The sequence below is a fragment of the Papilio xuthus genome, unplaced genomic scaffold (assembly GCF_000836235.2).
Source record: "Papilio xuthus unplaced genomic scaffold, Pxut_1.1 DF828037.1, whole genome shotgun sequence".
Classification (NCBI taxonomy): domain Eukaryota; kingdom Metazoa; phylum Arthropoda; class Insecta; order Lepidoptera; family Papilionidae; genus Papilio; species Papilio xuthus.
Window position 1 is genome coordinate 1,458,529 of NW_013530612.1, and position 14,533 is coordinate 1,473,061.

General features: G+C 33.8%; 3 protein-coding genes across 5 annotated transcripts; 2 read left to right on the forward strand and 1 right to left on the reverse strand.

Moving 5' to 3' along the window:
• Positions 1 to 40: 40 nt before the first annotated feature.
• LOC106114697 (uncharacterized) lies at positions 41 to 449 on the forward strand. Its single transcript, XM_013307998.1, has one exon. The coding sequence runs from the start codon at positions 159 to 161 to the stop codon at positions 384 to 386; it is 228 nt and encodes a 75-aa protein (XP_013163452.1). The 5' UTR covers positions 41 to 158; the 3' UTR covers positions 387 to 449.
• On the reverse strand, positions 202 to 11,582 carry Gnf1 (germ line transcription factor 1). 3 transcript variants are annotated; one of them, XM_013307996.1, is made up of 18 exons: positions 11,543 to 11,582; positions 10,043 to 10,135; positions 9,117 to 9,789; positions 8,930 to 9,039; positions 8,501 to 8,629; positions 7,779 to 8,169; positions 7,416 to 7,530; positions 7,070 to 7,197; positions 6,215 to 6,361; positions 5,452 to 5,535; positions 4,929 to 5,077; positions 4,181 to 4,375; positions 3,683 to 3,834; positions 3,417 to 3,525; positions 3,051 to 3,196; positions 2,345 to 2,558; positions 1,864 to 2,055; positions 202 to 1,517 (listed from the first exon to the last, which is right to left on the reverse strand). In XM_013307996.1, exons 1-18 carry the CDS (start codon positions 11,549 to 11,551, stop codon positions 1,440 to 1,442), a joined length of 3,114 nt encoding a protein of 1,037 aa, XP_013163450.1. In that variant the 5' UTR covers positions 11,552 to 11,582; the 3' UTR covers positions 202 to 1,439. The 3 variants fall into 3 exon arrangements, with proteins under 3 accessions (XP_013163450.1, XP_013163449.1, XP_013163448.1); XM_013307995.1 differs by lacking the exon at positions 11,543 to 11,582 and having other exon boundaries at positions 7,788 to 8,169; positions 10,043 to 10,245; XM_013307994.1 differs by lacking the exon at positions 11,543 to 11,582 and having other exon boundaries at positions 10,043 to 10,245.
• Positions 11,577 to 14,010, forward strand: LOC106114696 (uncharacterized). Its single transcript, XM_013307997.1, has one exon. It carries the CDS (start codon positions 12,125 to 12,127, stop codon positions 13,859 to 13,861), a length of 1,737 nt encoding a protein of 578 aa, XP_013163451.1. The 5' UTR covers positions 11,577 to 12,124; the 3' UTR covers positions 13,862 to 14,010.
• The last annotated feature ends 523 nt before the right edge of the window (positions 14,011 to 14,533 follow it).

The window sequence follows — 14,533 nt, forward strand, 5'->3', positions numbered from 1 at the left end:
TGTCAAATGTCAAATTTGTATGACAGTGTCAAGCTCAAGTCAACTGACTGTCATTTGAAATCAAAATTGCAAGTAGGAGTATCAATAAAAAGAAAAACCTAGAAAATCGTATTCGCCCGAATTATTTCGCTTGTGAAAATTTTTATATAGCTTCATAAATGGCTGCTCCGGCCACACGAAGAACAATCGGCCAACTTTTTCAACAAGGTTGGAATGAAATTCCAGAAGTCATGGCTTCCACTGGCCTTGCTATCGTTGGTATTGGCTTAGGAGTTTTGGGTGTTTATAATTACGATAAGAGGGATGGTGATAACAAAAGATACAAACAAGTTTATGTGATCATGAGGCCCGACGACCCTAGAGTAGCGAAAATACGGAAGGATTAAAATTGAACTGAACTAAAATGTGAAATTAGTTGCAATTATGTAATAAACTTGGTTATATTGTGATATGTCTTATTATTTATTTGTGGATTTTTAGTAACTTCTGTGCAACAGTAGATTCTTGTTTGTATCAATGACTACATGATTAATAATATTGTATATTTAAATGTTGTGGAAATAAATGTAGAAAACCAAAGCGATAAAAACTTTGTCATACATTTTCAGTTTCATCAAAGTCTGCTCAGTTTGGTTATTCAATGGTCACAACAATAGGAAATGTTGTGTAAAGGAAATAAAATGATGCATGTCACTTATTTACTTTTATTTTTAACAGAAAACATTCTTACATATAATGGTTAGTGCTGCAGCAAATAACCAAATATCACATAAAATGCTGCCAACACCTTTGAAGAAAAACCTTGATGATTCAGATTAATTACTTTTTAAACATTCATTGTAAAAACAATATTATAATAATGACAATGTTACAAATAATTAACTTTTCATTGTTGAAAAACCTTTGCAATGACAAGAACAGATATATGTTTTTGTATAAGTAAATCAACATGGCCATAGTTTAAATAAAAACACTACATTACAGTTTGAATATGAAGCTATTTTCATAATGAGAATTCTAAAAACAACAGCTTTTTTTTTAAAAGATTACATTTTTTCTTCTTACAAAGGTCTACATAATATTTCTAAATGTTGCTTTTATGCAATTAACTGTCACTTTGAAATAAGAGGCAATTTGTAAATGTATGTTTAATAATTTAAAAAAAACAGTTGACATTGTAGGGAAATAATACATTCAGAAAATACAGTAAAAACCTCTCTTTATTCATCTTAAATTTTTTACATGATTTACAATCTTAAGAACCAATTTATTAATACTGTTATTTATTTCTAAAATTAGGCAAAAGACTGATTATTAAAACATGGCATAGAGTTGTATAACCAGCCCTTGCAAGAGTTCAAGTAGTATAGTAGTTTGTAAAAGTGGTACACAAGATTCACAGCAAGGTATAAAACTCCCAATTTGTTTCAAAAACTTGATTATTTCTTTTTCTTCTTTTCCTTACTTGTACTTGGTTTATCTTTAGGTGCTGCTTTATCTTTATTGACTTTCTTTTTCTGTTAACAAAGAGATCATCAATTTAATTTGAATTTCTTTTTTCGTTTGGCATCATACTAATATTATAAATACATTAGTTTTGATGGATGGATGTTTGTAGAAGGTATCTTCAGAATGGCTACATGGACTTCGCTGAAATTAGGCAAAGATGTAGAACGCAGTCGGGAAGAACTCATCTACTAATTAAGTTTTTTTTAGTTCTGCGCAGACGGAGTTGAGGGGCGAGAGCTATATAAACAAGATATATAACAATTACTGTGATTTTAATTTACTTTTCATTAGTAAGTTAGATTTTTAAATAGTAACCTTGTGTAATAAGTAAGTTAGGCTTGTATTTATCATTACCTTGATCATCGCGTCATTCTCTGGGTCGCTATCCTCTTCTTTATCATCTGGGTCGATCTCGTCATCCTGTTCTAGCAGGTCGTTTGTGTCGTGTGCATCGTTATCCGTAGGCTTAGCGCGCCGCACGCCGCCAGGTGCGTACGGCAGCGCACTCGCGCGCTTGTTATATAGACGAGTCATTGATGCTTTCACCTGGGTCATTGTTAAATTATTATAGTTCAAGTATAGGTTAAGATTTGTTATAAAATATTTTAAAGGGTTATTTTTTTTAGTTTGAAATTTTTATTTTTGTAGATCATAACAGCTTTATAAAAGAGAGCTCAATATTTTTTAATCTTTTCAAGATTATTTAAAGATAAAAATTATTTAATCTCATTGACCAACAATTGTAATATGAAAACATTATATAAATAACTGGCATCCCGATATCAAATAAAAAAAAACATTTAATGTATATTTAAGCAATTAACATAAGACTTACTTTGGAATCAATTAATATCAATGGATTGCGTTGTCCTGGCCACAAAGACAGCTCGATAAGTGAATCCAAATCCTCCCTCAGGAGGTGGTAAGACTCCAATATATCTAGAGACTGCTGGATGCCGTCGACCTTGTGAGTGAGCAGCGGATTCACAACCGCATCTCGCAGATGCATAGCATAGTCCAGGAATATTGAAGATTTTGAACCGGAGGTGCTAAAAGATTATTAACAAGAGTCAATATTGATTGACGATGCTTTTTATTATACATACTTAAAGATATTAAAAGCAGCAAAGCCTTTAACTTCGTTTGCAAGGAAGTAACGCAACGGGGATAGGTTAGCTTCACAACAGTGAAAGAATTTTTCAAATCGGTTCAGTAGTTTCGGAGCCTAATTAATGCGAACTAACTAACAATCAAATCTTTCCTTTTTATAATATTAGCATAGTTTATAAGAAGAAATTAATATGTTTTATTCACTAAAACTACCTATGACGTCATGATACTACCTAATCGAATCGGTTCGTTAATTCGACACTGTTTTTTATGGTTGTTCTAACCATTGATTTTAGAGAGAAGGAAAGAGACGAAAATATAAGTATATATCAGTGTGTGCGTGTGTGTGTGAGTGTGTGTGTGCGTGCGTGCGTGTGTGCTTGCGTGTGTGCGTGTGTGTGTGAGTGTGTGTGTGCGTGTGTGTGTGTCACCTGAGCCTGGTGTGCGCGTGTATCTCCTGTCCGAGACGCTGCAGTTTGCCGGCGCGCGAGTTCTTGCCCAGCCAGCCGGGGAACTGAATCTGTCCCGCCACGTGTCCCGCCATCGCCTGCCCCGGGATCACCGAGCTGTACATTGCCTGCAACACAACACATACAATCATAACAACAATATAAAACAAAACAGGATATTTTTTGTTTTTAAAGTAATAAACACCTCTAATACCTTAATTTCAAAAATAAGTCAAGGCTACAGGAGTCCACAAGTGGACATTTAAATTACGTAGAATAAAAACGAATAATTTCAAAGGAAATCACATATAATGTGATCTGACTTATCTGCTCAAATTCTGAACATACCTGTATGGGCAGTAAGTTCCAAGCTTGACTGCCTCGTATCCTCGCATCCACTAGGTCACCGAGGCTGATGCTGTCCGCGGCCATGCTCAGACGATCCAATATCTTGTCCCTATATATTTACTGTATATTTTCAATTGCCATACATTTGTTATCAATATTTATTTAAATGCAGTCTTTAAAATATTTTTAGAATGTGGAACAATTTTTTTTTCAATTTTTGTGAGTTTTAAGTGAAAATTTTGAAATAAAAAAGCAAATAATATTACTTGGGACAATGAGGCACAACTTGTATGTAGTTCTCCTGCACAAAGAGCGGCGCGAGACTGTAATCGTAGAAAAAGAGATCCGATCTGTCGCTTATTGACATGTTCTTATGCTCAGATTCTGAAAAAACCTTTCTTACTGCTTCCCATGGACCCTAAAAAACAAAATAACTAATAACTTTGAAATTAAGAACCATTTTTATGTTTGAACTATGAACATCTAATCTATTGGTAGGATGACAGTTCTGACCACACAGAGGACACGCGTCAAGTGAAACTAGAATTTTAATCCTCTTTTACATTCCACTCTTTTCTTATAAGGATCCCAGGACGAGGATTTGACGGAGGAAGAGACGCATAGGAAGGAAAAATATTCTCTTTTTGTCCCCTTTACTATCGATTTAAAGTAGGCAACGCATCAATTACGCATGTCTTTGGGTAACGGTAGCTTCGCTTTTTTGGCGAATTTAGTTCGCTGTTCGTTTATGCTAAAAATCTTACCAATTTAACATCTTTCTTGATCCTCTTAGCATCATTCTTTAGTCTCTCAGGATCGGCAAGGTTGGGGTCTGCAGCCCATATGGAAAGCAGGTGCAGCGTTTGCCGCACATCCTGACCCGCGGCTACGATCAGCTGTGACAGAACTTCGCCCGGAATCCTGATGTGCTCTTTGAAACATGTAGACATCATCGCCGACTGCAAACAGTTAACACATTCCAAGTACGAGGAATCTTCGTGGCTCAGGGATTAAGCACTTGACTTATAAGGCTCTGGGTTCGAATCCCGCTATTTACTAATATGTTTTTGATTTACTTATGTACATTTATCAGACATTTTTACAGTGAAGGAAAACATGCAATCTGCACATATCTGAGGAGAAATTCAACTATATATGTAAAGTCAACCTACACTGGGCCAACGCGGTTGACTTAGGGTAAGCTTTGAGGTCTTTATTTTTGGATGTACAGTGAGCTGATAATATGACTGCCAGGTCAGATATTCTTGTCAGTTAGAAGTAACAATGACATATAGAAACTTTGACAGTTTAACCGTGGGTTTCTAAGACCAAAATCTCTGTATAAAACATATCTTCTTTGACAAAACAGAGATAACAATATGTTTTAAACGGGAATCTAGTCTCAGAAACCCATGGTACGAATGTCAATCAAAGAATAGTCGCCGCTAGGCCATCTATTTCAAACTTTTTGTTTTTCTCTCCATTGATTCTTCAGTTTAATCTATATGATACCTTAATTTGTTCGACAGTAGGTCTGTTGAAGCGCAGATCATAGCAGTAGTTGACAAGTGACCGCATCTTCTGACTATTTCTATCATTGCACATGCAGATGATGGGAACTGATGTTGACTTTATTAAGCCAATTAATTCTTGTAGACCACCTGTATAGAAAAATTACTTCTTATTAATCTTACTAATATTATAAATGCGAATGTCTGGATGGATGTTTGTTACTACGTATTACCAGAACGGCTGCATGGATCTCGATAAAATTTTGCATAGATATAGAACATTGTCTGGAAGAACACATAGACTTATAATTCAGTTTTTTTTATATTTTGACAACTAGTATCAAATATGATTGAAAACTAACGTCGTCAGTTTATAAAATAACAAGACATATAAAGTGATGGAAAATTAAAAGCCTGTAAAAAATTCTTGATTTTTTTATTTTTTACTTCAGATTTTTTTCCCTAAATCTATGAAATTTTGAATTAGAGTTATTTTAAATAAAAATTATTTTCAAGTTATTTACCTCTGTCTTCATTACCAGCCATTCCGTCAACCTCATCCATAACTAAAACATGTTTCTTTGAAATGGCTTGTTTACTTGTATCACCTGTAAGCATATGTACATCATCTATATTATAAAGGGAAAAGATTTGATTGTTTGTTCGTAATAAGCTCCGAAACTAATGAACTGATTCGAAAAATTCTTTAACAGTTGGGAAGTTATACTATCCCCGGATAACATAGACCATATTTATTAATAGAATTTACATATGTTTAAAATTTGTTAGGTTGTTTGTTTATATAACTTTTTAACACCTCATTTTGTGCAGTGATAACTATATGTTATTGCACAGGCATTTAAAGATATATTTAACACGATAGCTGCCATGTCGGATTATATGTCCGACAAGCTAATGTTTCAATCAGGCTGTGTCGGACAAGCCATACTTCCATTCATATGTAAATAATAAGTATATAAGCAATGTAAATATTACTATATTTTGGACAAAATTAAAAAAAAAGTCGTTTTTCGAAAAATCATTCCGGCAGCTAACCTATTAAAGACTGCATAGACGGCATAAGCCAATGTATTTCAGAATTAAAACTTTGGGAGTTAAATTATACCATGACTAGGAATATAAGAAAGTCGACATAAGGAGGAGGAGGAAAACTAAGGATGTTTTTGGGTACATTAGTAAGTTATTTGACAAGGCAATTAAAGCACACTTTAGCTAGTTTTTTTATATTCTTGTTTAGCCTATACATTAAGAAATAAAATAATTTACCTCTCGCATATCCTGATAATGAAGTTGTAGTTAATAGTTCACCGATTTGTTCCTTTATTAATGTTTTATTCCTTGTATCTGAAGCGTTGAATTCCACCACATCAAAGCCCATTTCCTTACATACTAGAGACACAGTTGTTGTTTTACCTATAAACATAATAAAAATAATATTTACATATTTTACATCAATTATATTATATGTTTATTTTTTACTAGCTTTTATCCAAGAATTCTTCCACGCGGAATTAAAAAAATAGTACCTAGGGTTAAATGTGTTCTTTCAGACTATGTTTTATTTATGTCATATTTCAGCGAGATCTGTTTAATCTATAGAAACGAACAACCCTTCATCCATTCATCTAAACTTTCGCATATATAATATTCATCATCATCAGCTCACTGTACGTCCTCATCGAGGGGATCGGAGCCTACCCTAAGTTAAGGGTGATTAGGCCATAGTCAACCACGCTACCCAAATGTGGGTTGGTTGACTTCACACTTTGAATTTCTTCTCAGATATGTGCAGGTTGCATCACGATGTTTTCCTTCACCGTAAGAACGTCGGATAAATGTACATATGTAAACCGGAAATGGAAAAACACATTGGTACATGGCGGGATTCGAACCCAGGACCTGCAGATTGCAAGTCAAGTGCTTAATCCTTGAGCCACCGACACTCACATATAACATTAGTAATATTAAATTATACACGAAGAAAAACAAAATGTACATATCTTTTTTCAATCAAATATTTTTTTCTATATACAAACTGCAAATTTCACAGTGAAACTCGTAAATTCTAAAACATATTCAGTTGAAAGTTTAAAGTAATACTTACACAAAATTATGACTTACCAACACCAGGAGGTCCTGAAAGTAAGGCTGCTTTATAGAACCCTCCATCATCGTTCTTAGCCCACGGATTGGGCTTAGGAAGTTTAGCTTTTCTATTGGCGTACCATTTTGTCAACCAATTTGTCAATCTGTGTTATAACAAATTACATAAGAAATCTTACCGTTGATTTCTGAGACCAACATCTCTGTATAAAACATATCGACTCTCATTATCTTTGACAAAACAGAGAAATTAATATCTTTAAATACGAATAGTCAGAAACCCACGGATAGTCTTTTTGCACTATACCTAGATTAAAAAAATGTTTAAGTTTGATTTAAGCAAAATTTCGTTATGAAAACTTACTTTTTAACATTACTGTTTGGTCCATGCTGACCTATTATTTGTTTTACGTTCACCGGTTTGTACTTGTCGACCCACAACATGGAATTAACTGTTTGCGCACCCGATTTGAAGACATCTAAAAACATATGCTTTATAGTGAACTAGTAGTTGCCCCCGACTTCGTCGGTACAGAATTACAAAAATTGGATTATAACATGCCCGCGTGCGTCAGCTGCCTTCCCGTAAAAGTCCCGTCAAAATCAGTCCCGCTGTTCCGGAGATTATCCGGAACAAACACGGACTTGCGGACAGACATACAGACGGACAAACATACAAATTCGTGGAATCAATGGGACAAATTATGTACGCAAAATTTCAATATACCAGTATTACTTGTTTCTGGATTTTGTATTGTTCTTTCCTTCGCAGTTTCAATTTTATCCGATGTCCCTTCAGATTTACTTTTATGCATACTAAAACTTATATCCATTTTTTCTGACTTAATTTCAGTTTTAATATCACTTTTAGATTTAATTTTTATTTCTTTAACATCTGATTTAGTATTAATTTCTTTTTTATCTGTTGGTGATTTAGATTGCGCTTTTTTGGGTTTCTTTGCCGATTTAGGTTCTTCCTTTATTGTTGTTTTATTTTTGTTAGATAAATCTATAACCATTTGTAAGAATTCATCTTCGTTGATTATTTTTATGCCCAGTTCTTCGGCTTTAGCCATTTTTGCTGGGCCTGGGTCCTCGCCTGCAAGGACATGAGTTACCTGAAATTTTATTTGAATTAGTTTAATTACTTGAATATTCGAATTGACAATTTTTTCTGTTGAAATTATTATTATTACTTTTTATTTTGTAAAACAGAAAATTGCGATATAAGAAATTAAATCGTAGTAATATTATAAATGCGAAAGTTTAGATGGATGGATGTTTGTTTGAAGGTATCTCCAGAACGACTGCATGGGTATGTCATGAAAATTGGCTATACATATAGAATATAGTTTGAAAGAACACATCTACTAATTAAGTTTTTTTTTAATTATGCGCGGACAGAGTCGCGGGCGATAGCTAATTTTAAATATAAACAGATATATACACCTTTTTCGTAACAGCACTTTTAACACATCCACCAAAACTATTTATTGCTTTAGTAATATCTTCCTTTTCAAATGAATCCAATACTCCAGTTAGAATGAAGGCACAATCTTTTAAACAATCTGGTGTACCCTGAAAATAAATAATTCAACTAATATCAATGCTATGCACAAATGAGAGCAATCTTCCATTATTTTATCATATAATTTTTACTTAAAACCCATAAAAAATAATAGCCGTTACAAAATGGTATTTGATTTACATCTTTATCAAAAATTAACCTTGGGTTTCTGATGACAACATCACTTTATAACAAGGAATGACAATATGTTTTATACAGAGATTTTTATCTCAGAAATCAACAATAAATGATCTTGTTTAATGTAAACAGTAGCAGAAATACTAGCAAGCCAATGTTAAAATTTCCAATACCTTTGGAATTTCTTTTGCACCTAAATGTTTAGGTCCAGATCTGTTTAAATAATTTTTGTAGAGTGCCGCTGACATGATTTTCCTTTCATGTCTTTCTTCATCTGTTAGCACTAAAACATATTCAGACATTACAGATAAAACAATTTTTACTGCACAAATACATAATAAAGATTTAAAAAAAAAATACCAGATTCATTAAGACTTTTATCCATTTTCCGTTTCTTGCCTTTACGAACTTCTTCAGTTTGCGTGTTTTCAATGAATTCACTAAAATCTGCCTTTTGTTCAATACCATTTATTTTAGCATCATCATTATGTGTATCATCATGATTTACTTGCTTAGATTTATCTGTTGGACTTTTTTCATCATTACTATGTCGATCTTTTTCGACATTTCTCTTTGTTTCCTTTGACTTTTCTTTTGGAGTTCTTTCTTGTTTGACTGACGTTTCTTCTCTTTTTATAGGACTTCTTTCTGGTTTTGTTACATTACCTTTAACTTTTTTATTTGTTGTTTCATTCGTTTCTATTTTATCTTTTTCTTTGTCACCTATTGATTTATTTGTACCTTCCGCTTCTTCTATTTGATCTAGTTCTAATAAACTCATTTCGAATTCATCATCTGAATGAATACCAGTTTCGGTTTTTTTATTTTTCTTAACTAATAAAGGTTCACTCCTTTTTATGGATGTATCACCAAAAAGGTCAACAGATTTAACCTCTTTCAATGTGTTATGATTAGACTTCTTTTGTTTTCTTTTATTCAAATCTTCTTCAGTTCCTTTCTTTTGAATTTTCTTTTTTTGAATATCTTCATCAGAATCATCTGATATTGCCCTTTTTCTTCGTGACTTCTTCTCCTATAAATACACAGTTATATAAATATAAAGTTATGCCTGTATAGTAGGATAGTAGCTCTGCACTGTCATAGACTGTTATGCTCACTGGAATCAGTTATAGTTTACATTATGCCAGTGCTGGTGTGTGTTACTGTCTTATTGTACTGGCATAATGTAAACCAGGCATTACATACCACATATAATTAGTTTATATCTACATTAAATCTTATATTTACTACTGACATAGGTACAAGTTAATTGGAAACATCAGTACCTTCTTTTTGATCTCCATTTGAGGTGATTCCGGGATAACATCACTGTCATCATCTTTCACTGATGTCTTTGGTTTGAAAAATGAACGAATATCCTGAAAATGTTTGAACTTTTGTTTTGATGATGTTTTTGTTACAGTAAAAGCCATTTTTATTAAGAAATGAATAATATAAATTCAATAAACTTTGCAATATCTAATAAAACATTTTCTATGATAAATTGTTGATAAAATATAAGTACAAAAGAGAACTCAACTATCATTTTAATAAAGTATTGTACACAGTCAGTAAACTAAGATATAAAGAGATAACAAACTGTGTTTTTAATTATTTGTATTAAGAATATAACTAAATTTTCATTACATCTTTTTGTCAAATGGCACACACAATCATGTTTATAAATAGGGCTTAAACAAAAGCATAAAATTCAGGAATCCTCCTTAGCTTAAATATGATACCAAAGCTAGTTACAGCACTATGAAAAGATAGATTTATCTTTATTCTATTATCCAGAATTAACATGTATAATAATATTATAAACACTAAAGATTCGATTGTCTGCATTGAATAGACTCTTAAGCTATTGAATCAATTTAAAAAAATCTTTCAATGTTGGAAGGCTATACTATCCTAAGTTGCTATAAGCCTTATTGATTACATGATATTTAAAATGAAGACAAAGTCGCTTGCCACTGGTAGTATTTGGTAAAAATTCCAATTGATTGACATTACTTTTTATAAGAAATTCAGCACAAATCTTACTTCCACAATGCCACCACCACCCTAACATTTTGATAAATGTCTTATCTACTATGTTATCAGTTTCTGATGATATATAAAGTACAATGATAAATTGCAAATGCATTAAATCGTAAGGTAAATGCACTTATCAGTCATGTACAACTCCATGTATCAAGCACATTGTAATAATTTGCCATTTTTCTTTAATGCAGTAGGTGTATGCGAATAGCACAGTGAAATTAATGGATTAAAAAGAAATGACACTTCTAGAGGATAAGTATTAGTAAAACATTTATTAATTCATGTATGAACTTTTATTAGTATGGTACCTTTAAACTCAGATCATTCATTTTTCAAATTTAAAAAAGTTTTAAATGGTAGTGCAAGAATTAATTTGCAACTTCATGATATGACTATAAATTCTAAGCAAACTTAATATATATCTACTAATGAAAAAAAGGATGTATAAGCTATGCGTAATATAGTGTTTGTAAATTGACCTAACCATACCAAGTTTTTTTTTTAATTTTGCATCTCATCTCTGCATTTTACCTGCTACAGTGTATCAGAGATTCCTGTTGTTCTCTTGTATGTTTTAATATCAGGGATAAATAGCAGGATAATATGGATAACATTTATTCTTGTAAGACGCAATGAGACGCAATTCATTTTTTATTTCACATTTATTCTATAGTAGTAGGATGAACTATTTTATTTTATTGCAAAGAAAGAAAACAAGATAAAAAATTAAGGAAACGTACCCTAGACATTCTCTTTATTTAATTTAGGATGTACAAAACAATGAAATAAAAGTCTGGTTTTATATGTTTTTACTCCAATTACCGCTGTCGGATTATTAAATTTTTAACCATTATAACATTAACACTTTAATCAAACACAACAATAATAACTTCCTATTGCTTTTAATGACCAATTCAAAATTTATAAAATCTGGTTTTAAAAAAATTTTAACCTCTATATAACGCTTTTACTTTAAATTCCATAAATCAAAATGACAACAAAAACTGACAAAAACTTTTGAACTTTGACATTGACTTCGTAATAGACACAGACCAGCTATATTTGCTACGGGAATATTTTACAGACTATACATGTCGGTTGACCTTGACCCCATAAAAGAACGCACTTGAAAAAAGGGTAAAAAGTTATCAACTGACCTGACTACACGACGATCAGCTACTTGCACCAGAGCTTTGCGACCTTTTGGAAATAATATAGCGAATGTTTTTACTTTTGACTGATTTTTTTGACATTCTTCATTCTTATGACATACGTTTGTCACCTCATATTTTCGTATTATCTAATTTATTACATATTTCTGTATGATTTACATGTTATTATTATTTATATTTACTCAGGTGGCATGTGCCCCTATGTCACATGTTGGATCGGCAATTTTCTATAACAAATTAAATAAAAACGAATGTTGGAGCGAGGATGATTTGGCCACATTACGAGCGAGAAGAATTTTTGAATTGGCCATGCCACCCAGTGTAAATCCAGAAAAAATGAACGGTAGGTATTTAAAAGAGATGCAAAAGTACTTTCGTCAAGCTCTTCGTAATGTTGGTAAAGAAACAAACTCGCACTGTGCCATTCTTTTGAAGGCAGCTCTTGCCGACACTATCGGAGCTCATTTGACCAAAGAAATATTGCCAACTGCTAGATTTTCATATTACGCTGGTTACGTGCCTTATAGAGATGTCAGAGAGTTACATAAATTCCTGGAACAAATCAAGTTACTTTTGAATACTCAAGGTTTGGGTTGGGCTCGACCGGATCGTATTCCGCAGTGGTCCAATCTAACCGTCGTTAAAGTTTTTGTTAGACACGGAAAACTGTTAAATCCATGTTCGGGTTTGGTCATGAAGAGAGACGTAAACTCGTGCATTCACATCCCCGTGCCCAAGCTGGACGACAAGGATGAACCATCAGCGATCGCACTGCCTTTTAAATCAGGAGGTATGGTCAGTTTGTCTTCACCGCGTTCAGAAAATATTTTGCTCAAGTATTACACTACAGCGACAAGATGTATTTTACACCATTCACCTATTACATGTCGACACGTCGACTTCTTGAATTTTAATAATGATATGTGGCATTGGATGCAAAATGACGTCGCACCGCATCTTGCTGATGAAAAACTTTACTCAGCTTTTGGGGGAGTGTTACGAATAGCCGCCGCTGTGCAAAGCTACGGCAAAGGCTTATCTCGCCGCAACCTTTATGAAAACGAGGAGCGAGTGGTCTCCAGATGGCATCCCTGGAAGGGGCTAAGTGAGACGTACGTTTACATGGACCCAGATTGGACTCCAAAACTGTACGTCATTTTAGTAGTATTAGCCGCCGCCGTTATTTGCCTGTCACAAATTTGTTACACTTTTTTACTTGGCAAAAGTAACGGATGTCATTGTACAGACCGCCAGCAAAAATATCAAAATATAATGGCTTTCACAAAAGACGAACTCGTTAATCCCGCAATTTTACCATCGCAACACAGCTCGTTATTCTACAGCCAGCACGCGCGTCTAAGGCGCTTGCCGGCAAAAACAAAAATATCTTCTCGTAATTCAATAAGGACAGAAAAGGTTTACGATCTCCACGACAATACGGAGACGATGGCGGTTATCATGAGCGATAACGAAGATACTAGCGAAGAAGATTCTCTTCCGGTCATCAACCAGGAAGGAAGCGGCGAAAATGTTGGAGCGATCCGATCGAAAAGCCCGCCTAAAATAGAAACTTCAATATCTGAAGTGAAAATAGTGAAACGTACTAGACCGAAACGAGGGCAAATGTATTCTACGAGCACAAACTCTCATTCAGAGTTAACTTATTGTCGCGAGCATCAGGATACGGGCTCGCCGTGGTCGGGCAGTTCAACGTCGGAACAGTCCATTACTTCGGACAGTTCCAAATCTCATGGGCGCAAATCGAGGAACTCGCGTGACTTGGCGTGGGCGCGTCGAGTAGCTTCCAAAGCGTCTCAGGCAAAGTCGACAACATCCGGCACAGAACTTGACGTCAATTCATTCACTACGCCGCCATCGAAACATTGACCGTTATTTTTAAATCTTAATTATTAGAAAGTCTTGATAGGAATATTAACTTTGTGAATAGAGTTTTAGCTGCAAGTATTACAATTTAAGATATATGTTGTTTAAGATGCATTTAATTTTTATGGGATAAATACTATATTTTAATTGTTTACGTCTATTTTATTATTTTTTAATTTAAGTTTATTTTTTTTAAATAGCTAGAAGATATAATCAATGGCGAATAATTTTTGGTATTGGCCAGTTCATAATGGTAATGATGGCAATTCCAGAATGAATATTGCTGCTTTTATCACAAGCCTTACCATGAAAAATAAATCAAACTCTATCTGGGATAAAACTAAGATAAGATAACGCATCCCAAATCCCAATCGGCCAGTGGTTTAAATATGAATAAAAATAGGTTTAACTGTGGTAAAGCCCGCTTTAACATCTTCGCACGAATTGGCCCGGCCCGGTGAAATACTACGACTACACAGAAGACAGGCGTGAAGTTCCGCGTGCAGTCTGATGAGTGTACGTCCGAAGGTCTAATTTAGTCCTCTTTCCCTTCCCACCCTTTTTCTTATAAGGAAAGGATGGGAAGTGGAAGTGGACTTTCCGGATAAGAGGATGCATGGGAAGGGAAAATATTTTCTTTCTGTGCATCCTCTCCTCTGTCAATTAAAGGTAGGC

Excerpts from the sequence above, each read along its gene's own strand:
- LOC106114697 (XM_013307998.1), top strand. The coding sequence starts at position 159 with ATGGCTGCTCCGGCCACACGAAGAACAATCGGCCAACTTTTTCAACAA.
- Gnf1 (XM_013307994.1), bottom strand. The coding sequence starts at position 10,189 with ATGGCTTTTACTGTAACAAAAACATCATCAAAACAAAAGTTCAAACAT. Across the intron at positions 5,078-5,451 it reads GGCTGGTAATGAAGACAGAG|GTGGTCTACAAGAATTAATT; the intron begins GTAAATAACTTG and ends TTTTCTATACAG. Across the intron at positions 1,518-1,863 it reads AGAATGACGCGATGATCAAG|AAAAAGAAAGTCAATAAAGA; the intron begins GTAATGATAAAT and ends CTTTGTTAACAG.
- LOC106114696 (XM_013307997.1), top strand. The coding sequence starts at position 12,125 with ATGATTTACATGTTATTATTATTTATATTTACTCAGGTGGCATGTGCC.